Source organism: Syngnathus acus, chromosome 6, assembly GCF_901709675.1.
Source record: "Syngnathus acus chromosome 6, fSynAcu1.2, whole genome shotgun sequence".
NCBI lineage: Eukaryota > Metazoa > Chordata > Actinopteri > Syngnathiformes > Syngnathidae > Syngnathus > Syngnathus acus.
In genome coordinates, this window is record NC_051092.1 from 7,405,208 (window position 1) to 7,431,023 (window position 25,816).

Here is a 25,816-nt window from a genome sequence, read left to right on the forward strand (position 1 = left end):
CAAAGGAAAACACTGTTTAATAGCATGTCCAGTGTTTTTTTTTCATCTCAGTACAATGCAAGTTAATTAAATAGTTAAATTATTTTGTAAGCAGGGAAGTATTTTATTATTTTGTCAAGTTATTCAAATGAATAGCTATCTAATATAATTGATAGCAACAATTGTTATTGTTTCATAGGTCAGGGATTGTCAACCTGTGGTCCGCGGCTCTCTAGTGGTCCGTAGCGGTATTGCAGGTAATCTGCGAAATTGGAAATGGAAAACAATTGTGACATTTTTAAAAATAAAATTGATTCATTATTTAGACTTGATTTATTTTCCAGCTAATTTTGTGAATCATTTACCCATCCAAATGATGTCAAATGTAGCTGAGATTCCCAAAATAGACATACAGATGCAAATAAATAGGTCTATCCTCCTTCGGTATCACCAAAGCAGTGTTCTTTTCTTTTCTTTTTGAATACTCTTGTGCTTAGGGACAGTGTGAGTAAATATACCAGCTCTGATTTAAAACGTCTGTCTATGATCCATTGAAAAGAAACGACGCGTGTTATAGTGAGAGGGCTTGGTGTTAAGGAGAAGTGAGCGGACGGAATTTGCTCAGAGGCCTGACAGCAGCAGCAGTCTCCGCCCCCTTGAAGTGGATGTGAAAAGCAGATCTCTGCCACTCTGACATACAGGAAGAAGTTCAAAAAGGCTGACAGAAGACGCCACTTCGTTTGCAAGACATTGGCACGTCCTTTGCTCTACTTGAATGGGCCAGCTGATCAAGTCGAACATGAAGAGGGAAGGTTGATGATCTGGACGAGCGCAGCGTAACGCGTGGATTACTTCAAGCAAAGACGTGTGGGGGGCAATGGGGGAAGTTTGAAGCAGATCATCACGTCTCCAAAATGTCAGACCACAGATCCAGTTTCCTTCACATTGGAGACATCGTGTCTCTCTGCGCGGAAGGCTCGGTCAACGGCTTCATAAGTACTTTGGGGTACGTCGCTCCTCGTCGTTCCCTGTCTCTTTCAAACTCCGCAATCTGGATTTAACTCCGGTACTTCCACGTGTGTTTGTATGTCTCGCTCTCTTTTGCACCCCCACCCCGCTCTTTCTCGCAAAATCACACAAATATGTAAATGTGAAAGCACAGTCGCTTGACGCAAATGCAACAGGTATGCAAAGCAGGAAGTCAAGTGCAAACGATTACGATCAACTTTCTTTTCCTTTTTGGCTCAGTCCCATTGAGGAGGAAGTGGCGCTTACCAGTGCCATGCTGCTTGCATACTTCAAAAGTCCCCACTTGAATGACATGAGTATCAGCAGTCAACTCTAAAACAATGCAGGGTGGAGACTGAAGACTCATGACACTTTACTCGTGACGTTTTCAATATTAGAGCACTTATTTTTGCTTGCACATCACAATGCTCTTTTTATATGGAAAGAATAGTGGGTTAGCAACCACTTAACAAGAGAATTGCATCCAATTCAAAGCCTGAAAAAATAACACTAGGGATGGGCAAGTGCATATCAGGTGTCAGTCTGGGTTGATATGGGACTTATTTCAAGGTATCGGAACCTTGTGAAGTACTCTGATACCAGGCACTGATGCATAAGGCAAAAAAATGTGTTATCAAAAAAAGTCTTCTATACCTGTGGTTGCTACTATATTTTAGCTGTTTGACGCATTGATATGTCTCACCATGTGTGTCAAAGACACAATTATCTGTCAATTTTGGACATTTTATACATCATAAATAACAGAGGTATTGATACTTGGCATTGGTAATGGTGAACATACTCGTATTAGTCTGGGAAAAAAAAGTGCTTTTGCACAAACCTACGTACGCGTTACCACAAAATGCAATTTTTACGTAGAACGTTTCATCATCTTTGTTTAGCAATTTAAAATAGTGTTTTCCAACACTTTTTGAGCCAAGTGCCATATTTATCGAAAGGAAAAAATATTCTGGTCATATACTAAAATAAAATAATCTCACATCAATTTACTCACAAGTTTACTGATTCTATGTGTCTGTTAAATTCAACACAATCTCTCATTCCTTCATATGAATGCAACAGGTGGATACGGAGGTCAGTTGTACCTTTTGCCATCTAGCGGAAGAACATTTAATTTGCGTAGCATGTCACATGTTGCTGGCAGAGATAGATGAACAAACAAATGTAATCGAAAAATGTTCTGACCACTTTGGACCACATACCACGTGACAGCCTTTTTTGCTGCTCTCCCGTATCGGTGTGAAAACAACACTGTGCAGGTCACTGCTATCTTGGAAAAATATTCATGCTAGGCCTAAACCAATAAAAAACATATTTACATCACAGTATGTGAATACCAATAGGGCTGTGGAATATATTGAAGAAATATCGATCACGATATTGGCTCAAGCAATATGCATATCACAAAGACTTGCAATAAGTTTATTTTGGAATTGTATGCGTCTAGCTGAATTTGACCAGTCAGACGCAAACTTAAATGTGCATCGCCATCCAATAGTTGAATATTATTTTGGCTAAAATGCATTGAGCTTGCTTATTTTACAGAATGACATATTGCATGCCTTTTTTTTTTTCCCCTTCATTCTTTCTAATATCGAGCTGGCTACAAAAACTGAGTATTGGTCGTTTGTCTTCGAGATAATATGAAAAATACAGTAAACTTAGGAAACACCCATCTTAAGTCGGTTGGCTAGTTCTAAGTTGTTCCTGTCTACTTAATTCAACTCAGTCGTGATTGACTATGAATGGTAGTGAAACGATTAATCATTCAATCGACAACTAATAGATAATCATAACAAACATAATATTGAATGTTTTAAGAGATTGAGTGGTGGTTTGTTTTTCAACATTGTTCTTTCACCAAGTGGTGCTGCCATGGACCATTACCTCCACATTTCCAGCTGCTATGAGCACCAGAGAAAAATAATTTTGGTTTAGCAATTTAGTTTCAGTAATCTGATTGCACATCAAACTTTTTGTTGAGTCATTTTTGTGAACAGGTAAAAGGCGCATCACTTCTGCAATGCATTATCTCAATCAATTGTGTCATTTTTCAGTCTGCTCGTGACATCATATTCAAGGTGTAGTGGTTTAATGGACACATAGTGTAAGCATTTCAGGGTGGGATCTGAATCCTTCAAAATAAGCAAGATCAACTAGTTGAAGAATGACTTTGCCCCACCCTCTCTTTCTCAATCGTACCTTCTTTGTTCCTCAAAACAGTTTTTAAAACCAGATTTTCTCGCCATTTGTTCTTCTTTTAATTTTAAATTTGATGTTTGTATTTGGCATTTGCTTTTGTTGTGTTCTTTCTCATTTGGGTCCTGAGAGGGAACCACATTTCTAATTTCGATCTTTTAAAAAAACCTATTTAAAAATGTAAATTTAAAATACATCAAATAAAAATGTTCTACACTATTTAGGTCTTCAATATGGAATTTCACAGAGAAGGCTCCTAATATTGAATAACACCGATGTTAATGCAAACAGACAAACAGGAACAGTAAATATAAAAGTGTCCATGATTTGATTGTATGGCTAAGCAGTAAAATAAATTTCCCAAACAAGAGCTCTTAACCCATTGAGGCAAAGAGCCCAACCCCTGTGAGCACACTTTAAGGTGAGCTGGGCGTAGTGCCTTTGTTTGCATTGGTTAACATGAAATCTCTTCACCCCCTACACACCTTTACAGTCCAAACAACCAGAAGCCAGAAGGTTATTAGAAGTTGACCCGGAGCCGTCTGGCCAGATTCATCTGAGCCTTTTCCAACTTGGATTTTGTTCTCTAATTTGATGCTGTCATCCTTCACTGTTGTGTTAACTGCCTTTGTACCACAGTCTGAACCTGACAGAAACCGACAGAATGACAAAGGTGGCAGCAATTGACAGCGGCTCCTAAATCATCATTAAAAAAAACAACATTCTAAGTTGCCACAGTGTAAAGCTAAGCCTTGTTAAAATATGAAAGTTGCTCACTTTTGGTCTTCTTTAAAGAAAGCACTTTGTTGGGGTTTCCTCTTTTTACAATCATAAATATGCTCAGAAGTAATTCATCCTGTTTAAGGTGCATAGTAGTGTGATGACGATTGACCTCAATTTAACTTTTCTGGAATGTTTTGCTCATGTTTTGATCTGAATAGAATTTTGCTTTACTGGTGCCAGGCTTTCTTTTATTTTTTTCTTTGCTGCATGCTGTAAGTCTTCTAAGTTTGTCATTGGCGCTCTACTTAACAGGTTGAAGCATGCAACAGCAAGCCTGTGTGGTGTAAAATATTCTCCACGTGCAATGTGTTTCTTCTTTCCCCCTTCCTTTTCCTTGACACAACTCTGAATATTTTTCAGTTCTCCCCTTTCTATCTTGTTTCACTGCATTTAACGCCGTCTTCTGGGCTATAATTAGCTCCTGTGTGTCCAGCCTGGTTTCTTTATCTGTGGTTCATGGTTAACCCAGTTACAGAGCAAACCGGACACACTGATTGCGATCGTCAACGCTCCTCCTCTGTACTCCTTTCTCTGTGGATATGCGTTATTTCTTTGTGAGCTTTTGGCACTTTACTGTTCACTTATGGAAGTTATGGAATGAATCAGAGAGAGCCGTGCTTATCGAAGCAGTTTGCAGCATTGCATGAATTGGGTGAATTGTGCTTTGCATTGCAGCAGAATGAGTGGTTTTGCTTGTTCTTATCAGCCTTTGTATAGTGAGATTGAATTACATGCTCTTTGACGAGAAATACAGCCAGTGGTAGTGTAGCAAAGATAATGCGGCAATAAAACTGTCAATATCCACTGACCACAACTTCACAATATAACGACCTCCATCCATGTAGAGCAGGGGTGTCAAACTTTTTTTTTTTCGCGGGCCGCATTGTTTCTTTCGGAGGGCCATTATGACTGTCAACCCAAATAAATGTATGAGCACCTCATATTATATACAGTAAAAGCTATAAAACAAATTAACAAATAACTCGTTTTCAAATCAGATGAGTAAAAACTGGTCAAATATAAAAAAAAAAGATATTAGAAGTGAAGACAATTTGCAATATTAGTAATGACACACGAATTGATGCACAATTTGTCTTCGCAGACCACATAAAATGATGTGGCAGGCCGTATCTGGCCCCCGGGCCTTGAGTTTGACACCTGTGATGTAGAGAATGGCATAATAAGCTGCTAAGCGATTAAGAATTCAGTTAGTTGTGTGCAATTATGTAATTGTTTATTAGTGGGCTATCATGGGCTAATCATTCTGAACATGTATACATATTGCACATTCTTTTTGGATGAAAAATAGTCCGTGAGTTTCTTTTTTGTGTCTGCATACTTGGCTGTCTCTGCCGCCATTGAAATGTCATGCGCTCCTGCTAAGTGCAACAGCAATGCTTTTAGCCTAGCATCTCCATTTATGTTCATGGCAGTGGTGTAGTTGTCAAACCTTTGATTGATGGGCTAAATATGGGCTTCTTGATTGCAACCTGCAGAGATTCTATTCATTCAGTCTCAACTTGTTTTGCTCTGTAAAGAACTTAGAACGTAGTACTCTCATTTACGCAATTTATTTTATACCACTTTACACATTTTTAAATGGATGCCCCTTTGACCCTTGACACAGCTCATTAGTGCAGGAGTGTCTAGAATTGTAGCCCAGTCATTAGTAATGTTGACTTTCTAATCAACACTGAACAGTTTCCTCTCGTGGCAACATCCCACTGTTGCTCGCTTTAGTAGCCTTCAATGGACGAACAAGAACTATGCACCCGCTTGATAACGGAGAGCAAAAATATGTCAACGCCAGGCACGCACTTTCATGGCTAGTGTACAATAATAATAGCCGCAAGGACACCAGTTACGATGTTGATTGCACTTCTTTTGCTCTTTTTTTGCAGTCTTGTCGATGACAGATGTGTAGTCCAGCCTGATGCAGGAGACTTGGCAAACCCTCCCAAAAAGTTCAGAGGTATGTGGAATTGATCTCACTCATAGAAATCACTCGGGGTGCACCATGTGCTTCTTATGTGTCACTGTTACTCCAGTGATGTTTTGTTGCATTTAGCTGACTCTTCTGGCCTCTGCTGGGTAAACAAACATGACCTCCAACTAAAGTGCACCTTTGCCATAATCAAAGTCTGACTCACGCAAGTAACACCAGCATGCCTGACTGCTTTGTTCGTTTGCTTTACAGATTGCCTCTTCAAGGTGTGTCCCATGAACAGGTACTCTGCCCAGAAGCAATTTTGGAAGGCAAAACAAGGGAAACAAGGGAGCAACACACAAGCAGACTTATTCAAAAAATTACAGGTTAAACCTCAGGCAGCCCACATCATCCGTTAAATATCTTATATGCGTGCCTTATAACAAATCCTCTAACTGTTTTTGCTTCCCAGCATGCAGCAGAGCTTGAGCAGAAGCAGAATGAATCTGAAAACAAGAAGCTCCTTGGAGAAGTTGTCAAGTACAGTAATGTTGTCCAGGTACAGTCAGTCTGCAATTCAAGTTGTCCTTCACGCCACAACCTGCTTTTCTTTATCGTGTTAATCGTGGCTTGTCACTATAGTTGCAATCGGCTCCAGTAATCATTCCTCGTGTATGTAATTAAATTACTTTAATTTAATAAGGGCAGGTTGTGCTTTAACTGGTTTTCCATGGAATTGAGATTTGGCATTATACTGTCAGCCTGTGAACGTGCCTAATTCCTGGCTCTCAGCTCCTGCACATCAAGAGTAACAAGTACTTGACGGTAAACAAGCGTCTCCCTGCCTTGCTGGAAAAAAATGCCATGCGAGTTTCTCTGGACCCGGCTGGGAACGAGGGCTCCTGGTTCTACATTCAGCCTTTCTGGAAGCTGCGCAGCGAAGGAGACAATGTAGGTGCCCATCTGCTCGCGCTTGTTATTTCTACAGACACTAACAATACGCCCAAATGGAAACTCTCGCTGTCTTCTAGACTGTCCCGTTCCATTGACTTTTCTTATTTTGTCCCTCTTCTCTGGCTTTAGCATCCTGTGGTTAAAGGTATTGCTCTTGTTTGTGCATGACCATTGATCTTTAGTGGCTGAGATCGGAAGAAGCATGGTTAGACAGGTTTTCTTGCCACTCTAATCCATTTGTCACTAGTTATGCTTCACTTTGTTGTAAATACACCAGCGCAGAAATATAAAACTGCATTCAAAACCACAGTGTGCTTGAGAGTTGATAGCATGTTTTTTTTTTTTTTAAGTTCTCCAATTAAAGAAAAACACCAAATGCAATGATTTGCAAATCCTTGTACACTCCTCCATTAGTTAGGTTTTACTGATATGTAAATATCATTTAGGACACTAACGGAGAACTTGATAAAATAGGATAAGGTTGAAAATAATGTTAGTTACAGTTTGCCAAGAACATTTGATATTCCGCTGCTCCACAATCTATAATATTGTCAAATGATTCTGATATTTATTATTATCCCTGCTGTTCCTTTACTCTTATATTGTATTTATTTATGACATAGCGCTGGAGAGCATGAGCTGTGACACCCCATATGCTGCACTCATGTCCACGTCGCTGGGGTGGACAAACCCGTACAAACATACTGACATAGTGTTTGCAGTGTGCATGTCTTTACTTTACCCTCTTGCACACAACACCTCAAAAATGGGATAGGGTGGGATGTTTTCAGGCCTTTGCATGGAGAAACATTGGCCGTCGTTTACATTGGGATGTTTCAAACACATTTTCTGTTGAGAAACGAGTGTCTCCAATTTGATTATAAAGGTGGTGCTTGGAGACAAGGTGGTGCTGATGCCAGTGAATGCGGGGCAGCCTCTTCATGCCAGTAATATCGAGCTGCTAGACAACCCTGGCTGCAAAGAGGTGGGACCAGGGTTCTATGAACTTTGCAAGTTTGGCTGGGGGTCACCTGCTCACCTCTGCTTGGTGTTGCAGGTTAATGCGGTCAGCTGCAGCACGAGCTGGAAGGTCACATTATTCATGAAGTTTAGTGACTACAAGGAAGACATCCTGAAAGGGGTTTGTTCTATTACTGCCATTTGTGTGTGTGTGGATTTTAATGAAACTGCTTGAATGTATGTGCTTAAGAATAGTGTGCTGTGTCATGTATGTGTGTGCCTTCTCCCAGGGAGATGTGGTTAGGCTCTTCCACGCGGAACAGGAGAAGTTTCTGACCTGTGACGACTACAAGAAAAAACAGCATGTCTTCCTGCGTACCACATTGCGACAGTCTGCCACCTCTGCCACCAGCTCCAAGGCTCTCTGGGAAGTGGAGGTAAAACATAAACAGATCAAGTTTTTAAAAAAATATATCATGATTTAGTATTTGAACTTGTGTGGCCAGCTAGTACTTTTAGTTTTAATGCTTTTTGTAGCTTTATAAAGAATTAGTTGTTTATCACCCCGCATTTCAATTCTATCTTTACTTGTAGTGAAATTTCCTCAGTGTCAGGATAAAGTCATTTGCCACAATTTACTTGATTTACAAATCCAGCCACAAACGCCAAGACTGTCAATCACGGTGCCATTCTAAATATCCACATCCAGCAAAGCCTTGAATTTACAATAGCATGTAGATTATAGGTTGCCAACATCAGGATCTAATATGGTCGCACTCTCTTGCTCTGCTAGTTCAGTGTTGATTTTATATATATATATTTTTTTTTAAATGCTCTGAGGCCACAGTTACTACTACTACTTATAGACTATATGTGCATAAACTATATTCACTGCACATTGTAAGTCTTGATTTTAGCATTGGCATTCACTGTGAGTTGGATTTTAAAAACAGCACTAAAATTTAGCATGGACTCTATTTTGACCAGGATGAAAGTCTGGCATCCTGCCACAACAAATGTAATTTACAATGGAAACAAAACTTGATGATTCTCTTTGGATTTTCTCATGCTTCTCTGTTTTTCTTTCTTGTTTTCATACCCACCCCCTCTTTCCAGGTCGTTCACTATGACCCCTGCAGAGGTGGGGCTGGTCAGTGGAACAGTTTGTTTCGTTTCAAGCACCTCGCTACTGGCAATTACCTCGCAGCAGAGGTGAGGCGAACATACTTTTTTTTTTTTTTTTTAGAACATAGCAAAGGAATGACCAATAAAGTGGTATTGTATTGTTTTTTATTACTTACTGCAAAGTATCATACTGGATAATTAAATCCAACTGTACATCTTTAGTTTTTATTGTATTTTTTTTTTCATTATGTTAGTAACTTTTGTTAACCTTGTGTAAGCAATCTTAAGTAGGATGATACTGTAGGTGGCAGTGTTTCCTTTGATACAGGCAGCGTCCAGTCTTGACTGCAGTTTTGGTTAATGTTTAGTCCTAACCAAGTTAAGATGAGAAAAGTCTTCCCTTGCAGTCACTTTTCATCTTTCTTTCTCTCCAGGAAAACCCTGAATTCAAAGTCGAATCATTGGAGCCTAAAGGAGAGGTAGGTTTGTCCCATGATGACATTGAGCTTCAAAATAGCATACGAGTAATCTCCCCCTTGCACCATGTTGGTAATTTATGGAAAAGGAGTTTGGGCACTTTATAGATAACGTCGGACCGCAAGAGAATGAGTCATGAGAAGAAGTTGTTTCTCTCAACTCCAGGTCCCCCCCTGTCTCGTTATGCAATTTTGCACGCTCTCACAACACGCACGCGCATGCACACTACTCCTATTCTATAGCTAGATTCTTAAGCCCCTAGCTACCTTGCCCATTTGTATTCAGGCAGTGAGCACACACACACACACACACACACAAACTGTCTCACCCTCACACACTTTTTTTTATGCCCACGCTGAATTTCAGACACACAGGGGGCTCCTTACATAACGTCTGGGTGTGTGTGTGGTGGCGGCGGGGGTACTCTGTGAAATGGGTGGGAAGGGTAGAAGACGTGCTGTCTGCTCCGCTCTGCTCGTATGTGATAAGCTGAGGGGGTGAGTCACCAGTGGACTTGGTGGGGGGGTTTAGGGGTGTCGGTGTATCGAAGCTGTGTAAAGGCACCTCCCTTCCTATTAACATGCAAAGAGCAGTAAGGTGGAGTTCACTCATTAACGTCTGCATGCTAATACTTCTTCAGTATGAGCAACACTGCCTTCTTAAAATAATAGCGCAAGCCATTTCTTGACCATCAAATACTGATGAAATCATATTCGTTCATAATTTTATTGATAAACATTATATGAATGTATATGTATATAACTAATGATGTACCCGATTGTAAAAGGGGAGTCTAGCATCCTGAGATGTTTAGGACACATTTTGCAAATATGACAATATGCAAATCTCTTAGCCTTCACTTGGGTTCTGACAGCATCTGTCTAATGTTCAAGAGCAGATTTTGAGTTGGCTTATCAGTAACTGTGTTCTCTGAGTGGACAGACGGTGAGACACAGCTAAATACTTATAATCTCACCTTGAGTTCTCGAGATATTCAACAATGTGCATTGCACTAAGAGGTTATTTGGCTAAGTGAGGGACACCTATAAGACATCAGCTTTTGATGAACTAACTTGGTGTTAGATGACAATGTTTGCAATACATTACGACCTGCACCACTGGAGACCCTTAGCCCACTGTACAGAACCTACCAGCAAGCTTCCTGAATTTCCACTCACTTATTCATTAATGAATTAATCCAGCAATCCAACAATTGTTTTTATGTGAAGTTTCAAGAAGTGCATCAGGCATTTTGTAACCTTTTCGACCATAGACACTGTCAACCTTTTTAAAGACAGAATGCAACTTTTGTACTTAATGAAAAGTTCAACTAAGGTCAATCAGATAATTTCTTCAGAATCTTCCAAAAAAAGTTATTGCCGTAAATAATGTATGATACCGTCTGAATAAGTCATCAGAAAAGAAAACGCTCTGGTCAGTGATTATGTAAATAAATGTCCACTTTTTGACTAATTTCTTGTGTATTTTCTAGAACTGTACTTTGGAAAAAAAAAAAACATCTGAATTTGCCTGTGCATCTGTTGCACGTGATTACGATTAACATGTAATGCTTCAATTATTAAATCAAAATATTACAATTATTTTCCATTTCCAATTTCGAGTGCCATCTGCAATACGGCTATGGACCACTATAGGGCCGCGGACCACTGGTTGACAATCCCTGAGTTAAATAAAATTTTCTATTCACAATACATACACACGAATATCTCTGACCTCTGGGTGTTTGTTGTTGCAGAATGAGACAGACTCTGTGTATTCCAAGAGAAAGCATCAAGCTGCAGACAGAATTGCCTTTACACTGGTTTCTGTCAAACATGGCAATGACATCGCATCCCTCTTTGAGCTGGATGCCACCACGCTGCAGCGGGCAGACTGCCTGGTACCCAGGTCAGTATCTTACAAGTGACTTCCACTTTTGTCATAAAAGCAGACAGACATACAAACAGACACAGACAGACAAACACGGACAGACTGACATGGACACTGGCGAAGAGACACTGACGGTCAGACATGGATGGACGGATAGATATATAAACTGTGGTTGCCTGAGTGTGTTTGTTCAAATTAGAATCGTTTAGCAACAGTAATATGGAATTGCCGTATAACAAAAAACAACCTATTGTAAAATGTGGGCTTGCACCGATGATCTGAATACTAAAGGACTCGCCATTGCTTTTGCAATTGACACCAGAAGTCGGGGGCAAAGGTGCAAAAATGCCTTGTAAAGTTCAGTAAACTTGCCATGAGCAGTTGCAGTCTGGAATTTGGGAAATTGTGAAGTTAGACCATTTTAGAACCGTATGGGAATAAAATGTTTTTTGGGATAATATATACAAGCCGAATATGAGCATTGTGTTTTAAAATGTGTAACATTTATATCTGTGATTAGTACTGTGCTATTGTCACTAGAATAAATGTAAAAATGTGATCTCTATATTGTAAAAATATTGCTTATAAAGGTGGAATGCACGAAACATGCACGCGATATGAGTCAAACTATGTTTGGATCAAATATAGTTATGCTAATCATCTGCGAGATATTTTCCAACTCCATTTAAGGACCCATTATTGTAATGCAGTTTGTTTCCCTTAGTTCCCAGTGAAGGTGTATGAATTTCAGGAATTTATAAAAGCCTTTCTAGATGTGAGACTTCACCTTATCAACTGTTTCACAGAAACTCTTATGTGAGGTTGAGGCACCTGTGCACTAACACATGGGTGACCAGCACCAACGTGCCCATTGATGCAGAAGAGGAGCGTCCAGTCATGCTCAAGGTTTGCCTATCTATGCTCACAGCCAATTACTGTGAAGTGACCTCAGATAAATGTCAGTATTTCTTGCGGTTCTCGCAATAGATTGGCACCTGTTCCACTAAAGAGGATAAGGAAGCTTTTGCTATTGTATCCGTTCCCTTTTCGGAAGTCAGAGACTTGGATTATGCCAACGATGCCAGCAAAGTACTCGAGGCCACTGTGAGGAAGCTTCAATATGGAAACATTGCTCAGAATGAGAGAAGGTAAAGTCCAGTAGGGTCACAAACTTGTGTTTTGTGAGTTCGAAATTTCCCTGAACGTTCTTTGCAGGTTTTTGACGAAGCTGCTGGAAGACCTGGTTTTCTTCGTATGTGTGGTTCCAAACAATGGCCAGGAGGTTCTGTCCGTGGTCACTTCCACACCTGACCGAGAGAGGCAGAAATTGATGAGAGAACAGAACATCCTTGCTCAGGTCAGCACATACAGTGCATCTCAACAGTTTCCTTCACACGCTTGCACGTGTATTTTCTAAGGCTGATTTACAGTACATGGATAAAGTGACTTAATTCAAATTTCTCCAAAGGGCAGTTTGGTGTTTAGAAAATAAACAACAAATAGAGGAATATGATATCCTTGATTCATACAGTATTTTTTTTTTCTTCTGAACAATACACAAGTGAGCCATTTCAGCATTATTTAAGATTGTTCATGCATTTTTAACAGTTCAGGCAATGCAGGTTGATCTGTTCATGAAAAAGGATGTGCAGTGCAAATTATAATAAAATAAATGATCTGTGACATTATTACTAGAGCATGTAACTTAACTATATCGAAGTCATAAAAGGATGTGAAAGGTACATTGATTCATCCAGCTGTTTGTTCCTCAGATCTTTGGTATCCTCAAGGCTCCATTCACAGACCAGGGTGATGGCCCCATGTTGAAATTAGAGGATTTGGGAGACCAGCGCTATTCCCACTTTAAGTATATGCTGAGACTCTGCTACAGAGTGCTGCGACACTCTCAGCAGGACTATCGCAAAAACCAGGCACGTCTTAATGTGTTGAGTTCAGACACACAGGTATTCAGGGTTGTCTAAGGATACTTGGAGAGTTTGTAAAACTTCTACCAGAATGTCTACAGTAGGAGGAAAAAAAAAAAAGGTTTGCTGGGATATTGGGCTGCTGGACATATGACATCAATTAGAAACCTGATACCTCACGTCAGTCTTAATTGTGTAAAAGTGAAATTAATCAATTAACGAGAATAACCACAGTCATTTTCAGATGAGGTGAAACAATATTTTAGTTATGTGAATAAAAAGTATTACGAATTTTGGACATTTTGTAAGTTCAGTCCTATATGAATGAATATAGGGGAGCTGACAAAACCAATCTGTAAAATTAACACAAGAATGACTAGGTGACTGTAAAACATGTATTAGGCGGATGGAAAATTAGTTTTTTAATGACCAAACCAAATAATTTCATAAATATCACTGTGCTTTTTGTCCCATTACGTATTATTAATTCAATAACATGTTTGCTATTTTTGATTCTATTCATGTAGGAGTATATAGCAAAAAAGTTCTCAATCATGCAGTCTCAAATTGGATATGAGATTCTGGCTGAAGATACCATCACTGCTCTGCTGCACAACAACCGCAAGCTCTTGGAAAAACACATCACAGCCAAAGAGATTGAAACATTTGTCAGCCTTCTAAGACGGAATAGAGAACCCAGGTATGACATGGTTATCTCTCACACCTCAACAGCTAAGGAAGTAGAAATTGGTGCAAAAAAGAATTGAACACTTTGCTGTATACTTGTAGAATTGTATGACCTTAAAGATATTTTATTTTATTGAATTTAACCAGTAGTAAATTGTTCTTTCAGATTCCTGGATTATCTCTCCGATCTGTGTGTGTCCAATAAAACGGCCATTCCTGTCACACAGGAGCTGATTTGCAAATTTATGCTCAACCCCGCCAATGCAGATATCCTTATCCAGACAAGGTGAGTTACACCATGTGGGATTTATATTACTTAAGTCATACCTGCGAATGTAGTATTTTTCTCATTTTGCACTGTATGTTTCTTTACAAAAGAAAATTTAGCCACCGTTGTCCCCTTTTTCAACCAGCATTTCCCACAAATAAGGCATCTTAATGTCAGGATGTTTTGTAACAACTAGTCTTTGTCACTCTCACACATCCAGACTAATCCAAAATACCGAGACCCCCCTGGAGTCCTCTTTGACGCAGGAGGATGGAGAAGAGGAGGAGGTTTGGCTCTACTGGATCGACAACCACAAGGAGCCTCACGGCAAATCTATCCGCCATCTGGCTCAGGATGCCAAAGGCAACCATAAGATGGATGGAGATATCGTCACTTACTACAGGTGGCTGTTACTTCCCTGATCTGCTAAAACTTTTTTTTTTTTGCCCTGTGGAGAAATGATTAAAAAAAGGACCAGAGTTTTTTTTTACTGCAGAATACCAGCCTTTTTCTAATCACTCATTTATTTCCTGTTGTCAGGTATCAGCTGAACCTGTTTGCTAAAATGTGCCTGGACCGTCAGTACCTTGCCATCAATCAGATCTCCTCTCAACTTCCTGTGGATCTCATCTTGCGCTGCATGTTTGATGACTGCCTGCCCTACAACCTGCGAGCATCCTTCTGCCGCCTCATGCTACATATGCATGTGGACCGTGACCCACAAGAAGCTGTGGTTCCCGTGCGCTATGCACGTCTCTGGACTGAGATCCCATCCAAGATCACCATTCATGAGTGAGCATCAGACGTGTGATGACATCATGGCGCGAGCATACGTTGCGAACCGTAACCTGCCTATTATTGTTGTGTATCTCTGCAGGTTTGAATACGAGTCGGCAGATACCTCGAGAGAGGAGATGAAGAGGAAGTTTGCACCCACCATGGAGTTTGTTGATGAATACCTTAAAGACGTGGTCAGCCAACCTTATCCATTTGGGGAAAAAGACAAGAATGAACTTACTCTAGAGGTATAATAAGCCTGATAAGTTGCAAATCCTATACACGTAAATTAATTCTACAATTGTGCAGTACGTACTCTCAATGTGTTCAAATGTCTGCTGTTGTATATGTAGTTTTTTTTTTTTTTTGACTACCATAAATTCTGATAGTGCTCTGTATTTATAAAACATTTTTTAAAGGTAGAGTATGCATCTTTCAAATTGCTCGCAAAATTTGAGTATAATCTGTCCTCGCACACTTGTATAAAACAAGAACGTACTCATTCACCAACGTAAACGCAAGGTAGCTGTTCGTGCAATTAAAAGTATAAAAGAGCTAGAGTATCACATTACCTGACAAATTGGTGAGAACAGTGACGTTGGCACCAGTGTTTGTAGCCATGTGCTGTCGTTCGCATCTGGGACATCACTATTATATATGTGTGTTGACCCTAGAGTAGAGGTACCATTTCCTTGTTTTGAACTTGCAGAGTTCAATAATCAGGGCAAGAAGCGAAGGTTACGACTGTAATTACGGTTCTATTTCATGCCAGGACTTGGGGCTTAAATGTTTGAATGATGAGTGACATGTCACGTTTGATTGGCTGGTATTGTCGCACCATGACGACATCACTTGAAAATAATGTTAAAAATTCGAGGCAAAAGATAATCCTACTGTCGACAAGTTTTACTACAAAGTGTTTAGAAAATGCATACTCCACCTTTAAGGAAAAGAACTGAATATCTTTTAAGCATGTGTTGTGCCACCTACAATGTCTTTAGGCTTAAATAGAGCACACAAATTACTTTCCTATTGTACATTTTTTGAATGGCTTTATTTTATTTACCCTTCTCTCTTCTAGGTGGTGAATCTGGCTCGTAACCTGGTTTACTTTGGTTTCTATAGCTTTAGTGAACTCTTGCGACTCACCCGCACTCTACTGGCCATACTGGATATTGTTCAACACCCGCTCACTTTCATGAACAAGCTCACCAAAAGTCCGGAGGCTGGTGCGTGTTACTACTACAGATTTTATTTTACTGCCTCGGTTATTTTTATTTATTCATTCTTTTCAGTCTGATTAGCTCCTCGCATAGACCTCGGTGCAGTCAGCATGGGTTCAATTCCCTCTCAGTTCCAGTGTGAATCCGAGACTTGTCTTTCTCTATTTGTGCCCTACCACTGACTCGTAACCAGTTCACGGTGTAATCTGCTTTTTGCCCAAAGTCAACTGGAAGTTCCATGAAAAAATGTATTGATGGTCAGCCCATCAAAGCGTTTAAAATGTAGTCATTTTTATAAACTATTGAAACAGTAGCTAATTATCTTGGTGGACAAATGTGGCTTGCCTGAAACATATGTAAACAAATCCTAGCCAGATGTGTGAATGTGGTCGTCTCCTCCAGGTAACAATGTCCTGCGTACAATCCACGGTGTTGGAGAAATGATGACCCAGATGGTGATGAGTCGAGGTGTGCCACAAGGGCTGCCTGACACGCCTCCTTCACTGCGCTACGGCAAAGGACACATGCTTCTGGACACTGAGGACGTCATGGTGATGGACACGAAGCTAAAGATCATAGAGATCCTGCAAGTACGAGTTCTCGTGTTAGTGGGCAAAGAGTTATCTGATGCAAATTCATCCGTTGAATAATTTGGGTGTGTTTTCACTTCTCTTGGTAGTTCATCCTGAGTGTGCGGCTGGATTACAGGATCACATATTTGCTGTCCATCTACAAGAAAGAGTTTGGAGAGAAGAGCGTATCAGAGAGCACTGTTTCACAAACTGATGTGCTCCTCATCACGACGCGTAAGATGTCTTTTGAGATTTGTGTAGATGTCACTTCTCTAGCTGAAATGCTCCACTGTACACGTTGTGTCTCCAGCTCCTGAGCCTGACATTGATGAGATTGCGACTAAAGCAGAGAGCATGTTTGCTGGAAGGTAGGTCAAATATCCACCTTCGCTCGTTGCGTTACTAACGCCCTTTATACTTTCAATAAAACCAAATTAAATGATACCAATGCTTCTTGTGCATAAAGCTCATCACTCTCTGCACCTAAACCTGACATGTGTGAGAGTTAAAGTTTCCGCTTATCTCAGCTCTGACTTAAGTGCAGTGGAGCTTGATGATGAAGGTGGCCGAACGTTCCTGAGGGTTCTGATCCATCTCATGATGCAAGACTATCCTCCGTTGGTATCTGGCTCACTGCAGCTCATCTTCAAACACTTCAGTCAGCAAGCTGAAGTGCTGCAGGCCTTCAAACAGGTACACAACCATCTGTCTTGCTAAGCTGAAACATTTTGGTACGAGTTAATTAAGTACAGCGTTATCTTAAAGGATTTCTATGGGTATTGTTAGATATTATTGCTGCTGGTGCTTCATTAATTTCCTGTGTCTGTGTATTTTCCAGGTCCAGCTCTTAGTTTCAGAGCAGGACGTGGAGAACTACAAGCAAATTAAGGCTGACCTTGACCAACTGCGTCTAACTGTTGAGAAATCAGAACTGTGGGTGGAGAAGAATGGAGTCTACAACAGTGAAGACCTTGGTGACAGACCGGGCAAAGAACTCATAGAGGTAAATAAAAGGGTATCCACAACAAAGTTGAAATATTACAATTGCGATGACAGTAACATTTCCCAACCTTTATTGAGGCAAGGTACATTTTATCCTTTTTTTTTTTTTCTACATTTTCATATATTTAGCAATACAGTTCAATGTATTGAATAAATAAAAACTCAAATCAAGAGGCCATCAATACTTTGGCCTTCAAAACTATTCAAAGAAAGAACCTATAATAAAAAAATATATGTATTATAAAATTAATGTTGTCCAGAGTCATTCTGGTGTCGCATGTTTATTTTGGCTGAAACAAAAATGTTCATGAAAATCCTCAAAATCGAATGTTCCCGATGAAAGGGGGGGTGGCATCTTTGAGTATGCAAATATTGCCAAGTTGTAATTCCTGATTTTCTTTGTCTCTTGCCAGGAGACTGGACTGAGCATTGTCCATGATGGGAACCATAAACCTCAAATAGATAGCAACAAGAAAAACAACTACAAGATTGTCAAAGAGGCAGGTTGTCTCAAGATTGGATATCTAGCTGGCAGATGTCAATAAAGTGTTCTTTGTGTCTCATATGTAGATCTTGCTACGTCTCAGTAAGCTGTGTTACCATGGTAAAAAGATCCGTACGCAGCAGCAGAGGCTTCTGAAAAACATGGGGGCTCATACTGTCGTGCTGGACCTGCTTCAAATCCCCTTTGAAAAAGTGAGCATTAACCACAACTGCGGAGTAACTTGTCTCAACCTGCCTGGCCGTATCTCCCATCACCTCTCTTGATTTTTTTTTTCCCCCCAGAATGATGAGAAGATGAATGAAATCATGACCCTGGCACATACATTTCTGCAGAACTTCTGCAGAGGGAATCATCAGAACCAATTTCTGCTGCATAAACACCTCAATCTCTTCCTTACTCCAGGGGTGGGTATGATTGTGACTAACTGCAATCATATTTAGGGAAGCATTAGAATAAAACTGAAAAAGGCATTTTATCTACAAAATTTAAAGGTGGACTATGTCATTTTTAAAACTTGCTAGCAAACCTCAAATGTAGCTTAACATTACCGTCCAAATGGGTCGAATCACTGACCAAAGCACTGCCCCTAAAGACAATCATTTGTCTTAAGGAGTGTCTATTTTCATTTTGCTGCTAAGTGTAATTCAGTAATTGCTCAAGTACGAGGGGGCTGTGTTCTTAGCCGGCCGGGTCAATCAGACTGAGAGTGCGTGTGGGCGGCGTGCATGGAAAAGTGATTGACATGTTATTTTCTCACTCTGACGGTCACTACAATCTGTGATTGGCCAAGTTTGTCACACTGTGTCAAGTTTAGAAATAAATTGGTCCGTACCGTCGGTACAGTGGTGCGCATACTCTTGAAACTGCTCCGAGATTACGACACTAATACGCATTCTAAACATTCGGTGCAGCTTAAATGTAAGCATGGATAGCAACACTCAGGTCGACTACGATAGAAAGTCTTGGATTTGAGTGACGTTCAAAAGCAAATATTTTTATCAGAATTGCAAGACATCAAGTTTTGTTACTTAGTGTCAGTGAATATTCTAATGTCAGTACTTGTAATTTTTTAGTGGTGCACCACTACTTCGTATATTGTCCTGTAACATTTTTTAAAACGTTACCGTGAAAAGCCCTCTGTCATTTTTCACAAGACTGAAATATGACTTTTTGTTTCTCAACAGTTACTCGAAGCTGAAACAGTGCGTCACATCTTTATGAATTACTACCAGCTGTGCAATGAAATCAGCGACCGCGTAGTTCATCACTTTGTTCACTGCATTGAAACGCACGGGCGCCATGTTCTGTACTTGAAGTTCCTCCAAACCATTGTGAAAGCGGAAGGGAAATATGTGAAGAAATGTCAGGACAAAGTTATGACTGAGGTGAGGGATCAGTCTATGAATCTTCAAACTGTATTTTCTTCAGCAGTGTGTCAATTAGTCATTATAAACCATTTGTCCGCTTCCTGTGTAAAGCGCATCATGTTCAGTAAAACTCATTAATTCATCATTTGTTACTGCAAATATTGTAATTCGCAATGTTCTCAAATAACTAGTAGGTTGAGCTCATCAAGCTTGTGATAATAAAAGGAAAGGTGTTCTTTCTTGTTCATCTTGCAGCTTGTGAACGGGGGCGAGGATGTCCTGGTGTTCTACAATGACCGCTCCTCGTTTCCAGTCTTGCTCCAGATGATGGCGTCCGAGCGTGAGCGCACCGATGAAGATGGCGCTCTGGCTTACCATAACACGCTTGTGGAGCTGCTTGCTGCCTGCACTGAGGGCAAGAATGTCTACACTGAGCTGAAATGTAACTCTTTGCTACCACTGGATGACATTGTCAAAGTTGTGACAGATGTCAATTGCATCCCAGAGGTAAAGTCTACATTGTTCATCTGCTCAATCGTTGTTTAAATATGAAAATTGATTGCGCTGCCTTTGATTATAAATACAAAGTCCAGTCATGCCAAGCCAGAACTATCCAGAAAGCAAACGTTTGTCATACGTCAACTTCACAACTCTTAAACATCTTGAGCAGAGCAATTAATAAAACAATGGGCCAAAAGATGGATATGTTTAGCTAAATGTTTTCATGCTTCTCTTTTCCTCCTAACAGGTGAAAACTGCGTATGTGAACTTTGTCAATCACTGTTATGTAGACACAGAAGTAGAAATGAAAGAAATCTATACCTCCAATCATATCTGGAAGCTGTTTGACAATATCCTGGTTGATATGTCCAGAGTAAGGCTCATATCTCAAGTCGCAATTCAGTTCACAATTTCGTTGTGTTCAACGAAAGGACCAGCTAAATCATACGCTATTTGTATCTCTAGGTATGTAACACTACCACAGACCGGACCCATGCCGATTTGGCCCTTGAGAAGTATGTGACGGAGCCAGTGATGGCCATCATCACTGGGTTTTTTAGTTCGCCATTTTCTGTCAACCACTCCAACCTTCAGGTATACTTAAAGACATAAAGTACATAGTTAAACAAAACATGGGACGAATAACCCGCTGCCAGTGATTTTATTAGGAGCTTTACTGAGTTTAGCTAATTTCATAGTTTCGTTGTAAAGTTTCATTTAGTCTTTGGCTGTTTATTAAGTGCCAATTATCGGCATATTTAAAGTAGGTATTTAATGTTTATTTGTCGAAATTTGCGCTGCATTTGATTGCTAGGTGTCCTATGTCTTCCCTTTGCCACAGACAAACCAATCCATCTTTGTCAAGCTGCTCCAGTCAGCTTTCAGGCTCTACAGCTGCACGTGGGTCACACAGAAGGCAAATATTGAGAACTGCATCAGAACACTAGCTGACGTTGGTAAGGACTGAGCGATTACAATTTGATTGACAGCTCAACATTTTTGACTCATTTGGCTGAAAACAAAATACTACAAATTCTGCATGCTTTTTTTTTTTTTTAGCCAAGGCACGGGCAATAGCAATCCCAGTTGACCTGGATAGTCAAGTCAACACGCTGTCTCTAAAGGTCCGCAGTAACATGGTTCAGCGGGCAGCAAAGGACTGGAGAACCTCTGCTCGTGCGCGGCCCCGCAAGGAGAACCTGGGTGGTCCTGACTACAAGACCATCATTGAAAAGTTGCAGGTATTAATCAATTATCTGATAAATAGCTATCAGCAGGATGGAAAATCCCCAAAATCCTTGACAGACACCAAAACCATCTTTTGCTCTGTGATGAAAACATTTTATCTTCTTTCTTTGTACCATGTATTTGTGATGTTCATCGAAACAAATGCAGACAAATCTACTAAAACCTTTACGTAATGTATAGCATAGAATGGTTGCCCTCAGATTTAGAGTACTTCTTTGATGCATATATTTAAGGCAATATTCTGCAAAATGAATGTTAACATCAAAGAGACACTATATCTTTTGCACACCAATTACATCCATTTTCTTGAAAAACCAAAATAATGTTTTGAGTCCATTTTGCTTCAAAATCAGTTGACGAATGTGCCTGCATGTGTGTGCAGGGTGTTGTGTCCCATCTGGAGGAGCAGTTTAGTCCGATGGTTCAGGCCGAGTTTTCTGTGCTGGTGGATGTCCTCCACAGTCCTGAACTGCTGTTCCCAGAAGCCGCTCGCCTACGTTGTGAGAGTGGAGCTTTCATGTCAAAGTAAGTCACGAACGATCACAGCAGATTAAGTAAAACAAGAACTTTACAAGGTTCAGTTGACAAGTTTTCATCTCCACAAAAAAAACCTGTCATTTAAAAGTTCTATGAACGTTTTTGTTGTTTTGCTACATAAAGAGATGCCAATTGATAAGGATTTATTCCACTTGTTTCCCAATGGGTACTTGAAACTCTTTTGCAGATTACAAATTGCATAATGGCTCCCTTAATAACAAATCATTTCCTTTAGATGACTAAATTTTTAGATTGTAATCTTGATGGTTTAACAATTTGCCATTCTAATTAAAAATAAGTCAGGGTTAGTGCATTCCCAACTTGTGAACATCACTGTATTGTTTTTAGCAATCCTGTTCTTGTTTACAGACAGACAGTTTCCGTTTGTTTGCACAGACTTACCAATCCTTTCTATTATCTTTAAAAAGTATAGCTAAGTCATTGTTTGAGATGATTTTAACTTGCATCAAACTCATTTGCAGCTGAATGTTCTTTTATTGCATGAATTTTACCTCAAATATTTATCAACTCTAACCCATATTAAAGGTCACCCTTATAAAGGTCACACCTTGGACCTCCGTTAGCACTGTCAACACATCACATCTGTTTGGTTTTAGCAATCTCAGATCACTTTTGTAATACTTTCAAAATGAATTGTACTATTGTACAATGGCCTTGTTTTTTGTGAGGTAGTGCAAACTCCCTTATATGTAGAATTGTTTTCTAATTTTCTTAACTTTTTAACAGAAACCCCCCTCAGACATTAAATCCCCCCCCCCCCCTCTTTAAATCCCACAGCACAGATGAAACAAAACTACAAAAAAGGAAAATGTATTCAAATAAGAAAGCTATTGCTACCCTACGTTGGGGCTGGGTTGGCTTGAGCGATGCTTAACATATAACAATGTGTTAATTGTTTGACCGAGAATAATCACTACTATGAGAATACAAGACTAGCATAGATTGCAAAACAAACCTTGTCATCTTTTCATCATATAAATGCCATCAAGACAGAACACGCACAATGCAAGATTTCTTCTATCCTTGCATTCCTCTTCTATTCTGAACTCGTATTTGGTTGCTCTCTGATGTCACACTATTCATGGATCTGTTAGGCTTCATTGTTCCAAACTGTTCAGTGGTGGCTGAACTGAATTGTACAATTTGGTGAAAACGGAGGAACCATCCCAACATTTTATACTTTTTGCACTTGCTAGTCTAAATTACAAATATTAAGTGTTAGTTGTTCTATTAAATATGTAAGACAAATGGCATCAGTACTACATCGATTCAGCCATTCACTTTCTTGCATTATCTTTCATTTCATTACATTCTCAATCTTACATATGACGCAGAAATTGTATGATCGATTATGAGACTTGATGGATTATTTGCCAGTGTCATTTTGCCACCAGATTTAAAAAAAATAAAAATAAATAAGGCAAAATATGATTAGCGCTGATATAAAACCTTTATGGCTTTTTACAGGCTTATCAAACACACCAAGAAGCTTATGGACAAAGAGGAAAAGCTTTGCATCAAGATCCTGAAGACACTCCGAGAAATGCTGGACAAGAAGGACTGGGTTCAGGAGTCTGTGAGTAGTCCACCCACACGATTTGGCTCATAGACACAAAGTCCTTGTAATGAGGGGGAACATTTTCAAGGTTTGTTGTCTGCTTAGCCCTGTTTGTAAGTGTCAGCGGTGCTCTGCTGCTGCCGGCAACCCTCATTCTCTCCCATGTCTGTGAGCCAAGAATCTCCCTCATCTGTATGCAGTGGGCCTTTCTGAGTTACGTAAGGATAGGAGGCACTTGAGGACACAGACTGAGAGGCACAGTAGGGGGAGGAAGCAAGGAGAGCTGGTAAAGGATGAGGGGTGAGGTCTGAATAAGCAAATCAATACTGCAGAGGCTGTGCGGAGGACACTACTTCAACTATTTGGTGATGGAATAACAGCTGGTGATTGAGGGAAGTGACCTCGTGATTGTGTTTGGTCACGATGGCGTGGAAAGTAAAGCTGGAAACTGCAAATGTCAGGTCCCTCATGACGATTACCTTGAGGCGTTGATCATGTTCCTCCTCTCAGGATATTGCATATTTATTTTCCATACGCAAGCTTGCATCACTTTATTAGTACTGGTGTTCCTTATCACAACGCCTGTTATTATATTACCATCATTACTTTTGTATTGCATGCCACCATTGCAAGCAAACCCAGAGAACCCATCTTGTCCCGAGCCCGCGGATTTCTCTCCGAGCCAAACCACTGATGGTGCAGACCAATCACAAAGCAAGTGTGTTTTTGGATCTGTGACGAAAACAAGAAGGGCAGAGGCCGGTAGAAACAAACTAAACATGGCGACACCGGTGGACAAATGCACTGACTTTGCAATAACATTTTTTCTTGCAAAATTAGATACGGTTTCCTTTTTGAAGGAACAACAGCTTGTTTATTTTTAGCTGGTAAAAATGCTGGTGATGATATAATCCATTTTGGGATTGGTCAAAACAAAATTTCGGTACAAGTTGCTGCATTGCCATATCAGCTCGAAGTATTGTACTGTTATAGGAACCCCATTGGAACTTAACTAAATAATCCATCCATCCACTATCTGAAGCGTTTTCTCCTCACGAGGGCTGTGGGTGTGCTGGAGACTATCCCAGCAGTCTTTTGGCAGTGGGCGAGGTACAGCCTGAACTGGTCGCCAGCCAATCAGAGGGCACACAAAGACAAACAAGCATTGACACGATCACAACTAAGAACCATTTAGAATGCTACCATGCATGTTTTTGGAACGTGGGAGTAAATTAAAGATTAAGATTAAGATTAAAGTCCCAATGATCGTCACACACACACCTGGGTGTGGTGAAATTTGTCCTCTGCATTTAACCCATCCCCGTGTGATTTTAATCCATCCCCTGGGGGAGAGGGGAGCAGTGAGCAGCAGCGGTGCCGCGCTCGGGAATCAGTTGGTGATCTAACCCCCCAATTCCAACCCTTAATGCTGAGTGCCAAGCAGGGAGGCAATGGGTCCCATTTTTATAGTCTTTGGTATGACCCGGCCGGGGTTTGAACCCACAACCTTCCAGTCTCAGGGCGGACACTCTACCACTAGGCCACTGAGCTGGTTAATCAGACTATACCCGAAGGAAACCCACGCAGGCACAGGGGAGAACATGCAAATTCCACACAGGAAGGACGCAGCCTGGAAGTGAATCCACAATTTCTGCAATGTGAGGCATACGTACCTGCTAACCACTGCAACACCGTGCCACCTCCTGATTAAATAACTGATGAACAAAATATGACATCCGCAATGAATAACAATGTTTCTTATTCGTGTAGACATGCAAAATGCTGGTTATTTCCTGAATAAATGTTAACAACCTGTGAGGAAATGAAGGGACATGTTCGTGCTGGTGTCTTGTGGACACTTAATTAGTTTTTTCTTCTTGTGGTATTCGTAAACCTTAATTGACTTGTACTAAAAGATCAGATAGTGGAAAACTTGTCTCTTCTCTGTACATGGCATTAAAAAGCCAGACAGTGCGCAGAGGTAGGATAAATATCGCCTTGTGTAGGTGTGTGTCTCAGTGGCCTCTGTCATATCCTTGTAGCCCTGAGCGTGGAGCTGCAGCCTAACTGCACAGAGAGGGGGGGGGGAGGCACAGAGGGGGAGGCGAAAGAAGTTGATGGAAATAATGAGAGACAGACAAAAACAGACAAGGAGAGGGAGAGGGAGACGGAGTGACAGCATTAGCATTAGAGGCTGGTGGCTGCCCAGGGGTGCAATGAGTTGGTGGGGGGAGAGAGAGATGGTGAGGAGGAAGAAAGGGAGGCAGCCATGTGAGGATCCATGTGAGCGAAAGAGGGGGGG

The 25,816-nt window shown here is 40.5% G+C and overlaps 1 protein-coding gene across 3 annotated transcripts in view; it reads left to right on the top strand.

The window, feature by feature from the left end:
• Window positions 1–628: 628 nt before the first annotated feature.
• itpr2 (inositol 1,4,5-trisphosphate receptor, type 2) overlaps window positions 629–25,816 on the top strand; it is a 45,597-nt gene continuing 20,409 nt past the window's right edge. Inside the window, exons 1-37 of one of the 3 annotated variants that reach the window (XM_037254993.1) lie at window positions 629–985; window positions 5,892–5,962; window positions 6,188–6,303; window positions 6,390–6,476; window positions 6,710–6,868; window positions 7,758–7,856; window positions 7,929–8,012; window positions 8,122–8,268; window positions 8,948–9,043; window positions 9,391–9,435; window positions 11,190–11,341; window positions 12,130–12,229; window positions 12,311–12,471; window positions 12,539–12,680; window positions 13,096–13,254; window positions 13,776–13,948; window positions 14,102–14,221; window positions 14,424–14,606; window positions 14,744–14,995; window positions 15,081–15,228; window positions 16,062–16,209; window positions 16,606–16,793; window positions 16,883–17,009; window positions 17,086–17,143; window positions 17,303–17,468; window positions 17,614–17,778; window positions 18,191–18,277; window positions 18,348–18,473; window positions 18,564–18,686; window positions 19,467–19,667; window positions 19,905–20,156; window positions 20,398–20,523; window positions 20,616–20,744; window positions 20,992–21,106; window positions 21,210–21,391; window positions 21,781–21,923; window positions 23,424–23,532. In XM_037254993.1, coding sequence (XP_037110888.1) covers window positions 894–985; window positions 5,892–5,962; window positions 6,188–6,303; window positions 6,390–6,476; window positions 6,710–6,868; window positions 7,758–7,856; window positions 7,929–8,012; window positions 8,122–8,268; window positions 8,948–9,043; window positions 9,391–9,435; window positions 11,190–11,341; window positions 12,130–12,229; window positions 12,311–12,471; window positions 12,539–12,680; window positions 13,096–13,254; window positions 13,776–13,948; window positions 14,102–14,221; window positions 14,424–14,606; window positions 14,744–14,995; window positions 15,081–15,228; window positions 16,062–16,209; window positions 16,606–16,793; window positions 16,883–17,009; window positions 17,086–17,143; window positions 17,303–17,468; window positions 17,614–17,778; window positions 18,191–18,277; window positions 18,348–18,473; window positions 18,564–18,686; window positions 19,467–19,667; window positions 19,905–20,156; window positions 20,398–20,523; window positions 20,616–20,744; window positions 20,992–21,106; window positions 21,210–21,391; window positions 21,781–21,923; window positions 23,424–23,532 — 5,031 coding nt within the window. In that variant the 5' untranslated portion in view covers window positions 629–893. The remainder of the gene's footprint in view (window positions 986–5,891; window positions 5,963–6,187; window positions 6,304–6,389; window positions 6,477–6,709; window positions 6,869–7,757; window positions 7,857–7,928; window positions 8,013–8,121; window positions 8,269–8,947; window positions 9,044–9,390; window positions 9,436–11,189; window positions 11,342–12,129; window positions 12,230–12,310; window positions 12,472–12,538; window positions 12,681–13,095; window positions 13,255–13,775; window positions 13,949–14,101; window positions 14,222–14,423; window positions 14,607–14,743; window positions 14,996–15,080; window positions 15,229–16,061; window positions 16,210–16,605; window positions 16,794–16,882; window positions 17,010–17,085; window positions 17,144–17,302; window positions 17,469–17,613; window positions 17,779–18,190; window positions 18,278–18,347; window positions 18,474–18,563; window positions 18,687–19,466; window positions 19,668–19,904; window positions 20,157–20,397; window positions 20,524–20,615; window positions 20,745–20,991; window positions 21,107–21,209; window positions 21,392–21,780; window positions 21,924–23,423; window positions 23,533–25,816) is intronic. The other 2 variants (XM_037254994.1, XM_037254995.1) reach the window with 2 other exon arrangements.